The following is a 1,694-nucleotide window of genomic DNA, read 5'->3' as shown; positions in this document are numbered from 1 at the left end:
CGGTTCGTTATTTTGACCGCGCAAGATATGAAGGGTGGCTAAGGGCTCTGCTCGCAAGGCGCCCGCGTCGCAGACGCGGTACCATTGACAAATCTGCAATATACCCCCACACGAGCAAATAGCAAAATCCGAATACCGTGCACGAACTGCGTGATCTGGGACGCAAGCCTTCAGCTGGTGCCAAGACGTAAAGTTGAAAGCAGAACGTCCGCCAAATCCGTGCTTTCGCGCAACTTGAGGGGAAGCCGCTGACGTGCCCGCGGCGCCGCGCAGCACCGCCGCTGCTGAATCGGATCGATCCCATGGAGGAGGAGGGCGCAGTCGGCCAGCGCAGCAGGCGGAGTCCCTCCCCGCGCCGGAGCCCCCCTGCAGTCGGGGGAGTCCTCGTTGGCGATGAAGGTGGCGACATCGAATCGCGGCCGACAGACGTCACGTGGGAGGAATGGGCGATGAGCGGGAACGATGCGCGCTACGACGCCGACTCCGCCGTGCTCGTGGCCGCCAAGCAGAAAGCCGCGCTCCAGGAGCACGCCAAGATGCAACGGCTCGCTTGCTTCGATTCAGCTCTCTCGGCAGCAGAAGTGGGGCTGGAGCGGGTGGGGGTGGATGCCGATTGAGGGGGAGCGTCTCCAGCTGCGCCCTGTGGCAGCTATCTGCAGCTGCGCCCTGTGGCAGCTAGTCGAGGGACTTGGTAGTTGTGACCCCCCTGAGTGAGGACAGGAGAGAGAGAGCGTTTTGTGGTGTTGGTGTACGCAATAACGGGACAGGGTGGTTGTTCTCTCTATCTCCTCTTCTAGCTCTTAGCATGAGCTGCGCCCGGTGTCCGACCCCTTTTGCGCAGCAACACCTTAAACTTTTAGCCCCTCCAAATACGGGTCGGAGCGTAGCGGAGTGGGCCCCGAGTTTGAAAAGGGCGACGGACGCTTGCGTCCTAGCCTCCAACAACGCCTCCCCGGCGCAGAGGGCCCCCCGGAGGGATGCACAACCGCTCCACGCCACGCCGCTTGCGGCGGTCCTCTTCCCAGCTCCGCTGAGGGAGCACTTGGAGCACTTGGAGTGCAGTCATTAACCTCACATCCAGGGCCGGGGAGCTGAGAAGCGCACCCAGCGAGCCGGATGATCGGCATCGGGCTACGGGCTAGAGAGCCCTGACCCCTAGCTAGGGGGGGTGCGCATTCGCAGGGCAAGGGCCATAAAGTAAACACGGGTCTCCGAGGGTTAGCTCCGCGCTCCAGGTTTCCCCTAGCAGCAGAACGCCCCCTCTACTCGGAGCTAGTAAACACCGGGGGTGCGCGTTCGCAGGGCCATAACACGTCTCCGAGGGTTGGTTCTGCGCTTTGGGTTTCCTGAGGGCCCACGCGTTATTTTTGAGCTCTCTCCTCAAATCGCTCACAGCGTGTTCGCGGCAGGTAGATGGCGTGCGGGTGCCCCAACCACTTGAGCGCGGAGGAGGCTCTCGCCGCGGCGGAGCGGGAAGGGCTCGAGCTCTGGAGACGCGGCGACGGTTTCCTGGGTGTCAAGCAGACGTCCAGCCCCGGGCACCCTTTCTCCCGGGGTGGGGGCCGGCCCAACGAGGAAGTGGCCTGGGCCGCCTACGCCTACCGGAAGAGCAACCCCGCGCCTCCCCGTATGGCCAAAATAACTTGGCCCCCCCCTTGGGTGGGCGGGGGCCCTCTAAGGTTTCCACCAAACCA

At 63.5% G+C, this 1,694-nt stretch overlaps 1 protein-coding gene across 1 annotated transcript; it reads left to right on the top strand.

Annotated features, from left to right (window-relative positions):
- Nucleotides 1-302: 302 nt before the first annotated feature.
- EMIHUDRAFT_254379 (hypothetical protein) lies at nucleotides 303-617 on the top strand (the record flags this gene model as incomplete). Its single annotated transcript, XM_005779299.1, has 1 exon — nucleotides 303-617. The coding sequence occupies one exon, from the start codon at nucleotides 303-305 to the stop codon at nucleotides 615-617; it is 315 nt and encodes a 104-aa protein (XP_005779356.1).
- Nucleotides 618-1,694: the final 1,077 nt, after the last annotated feature.

The sequence above is a fragment of the Emiliania huxleyi genome (assembly GCF_000372725.1).
Source record: "Emiliania huxleyi CCMP1516 unplaced genomic scaffold EMIHUscaffold_2325, whole genome shotgun sequence".
Taxonomy (NCBI): Eukaryota; Haptophyta; order Isochrysidales; family Noelaerhabdaceae; genus Emiliania; species Emiliania huxleyi.
Note: the sequence above shows the minus strand (reverse complement) of the source record. Positions and strands in the feature narration are given on the sequence as shown.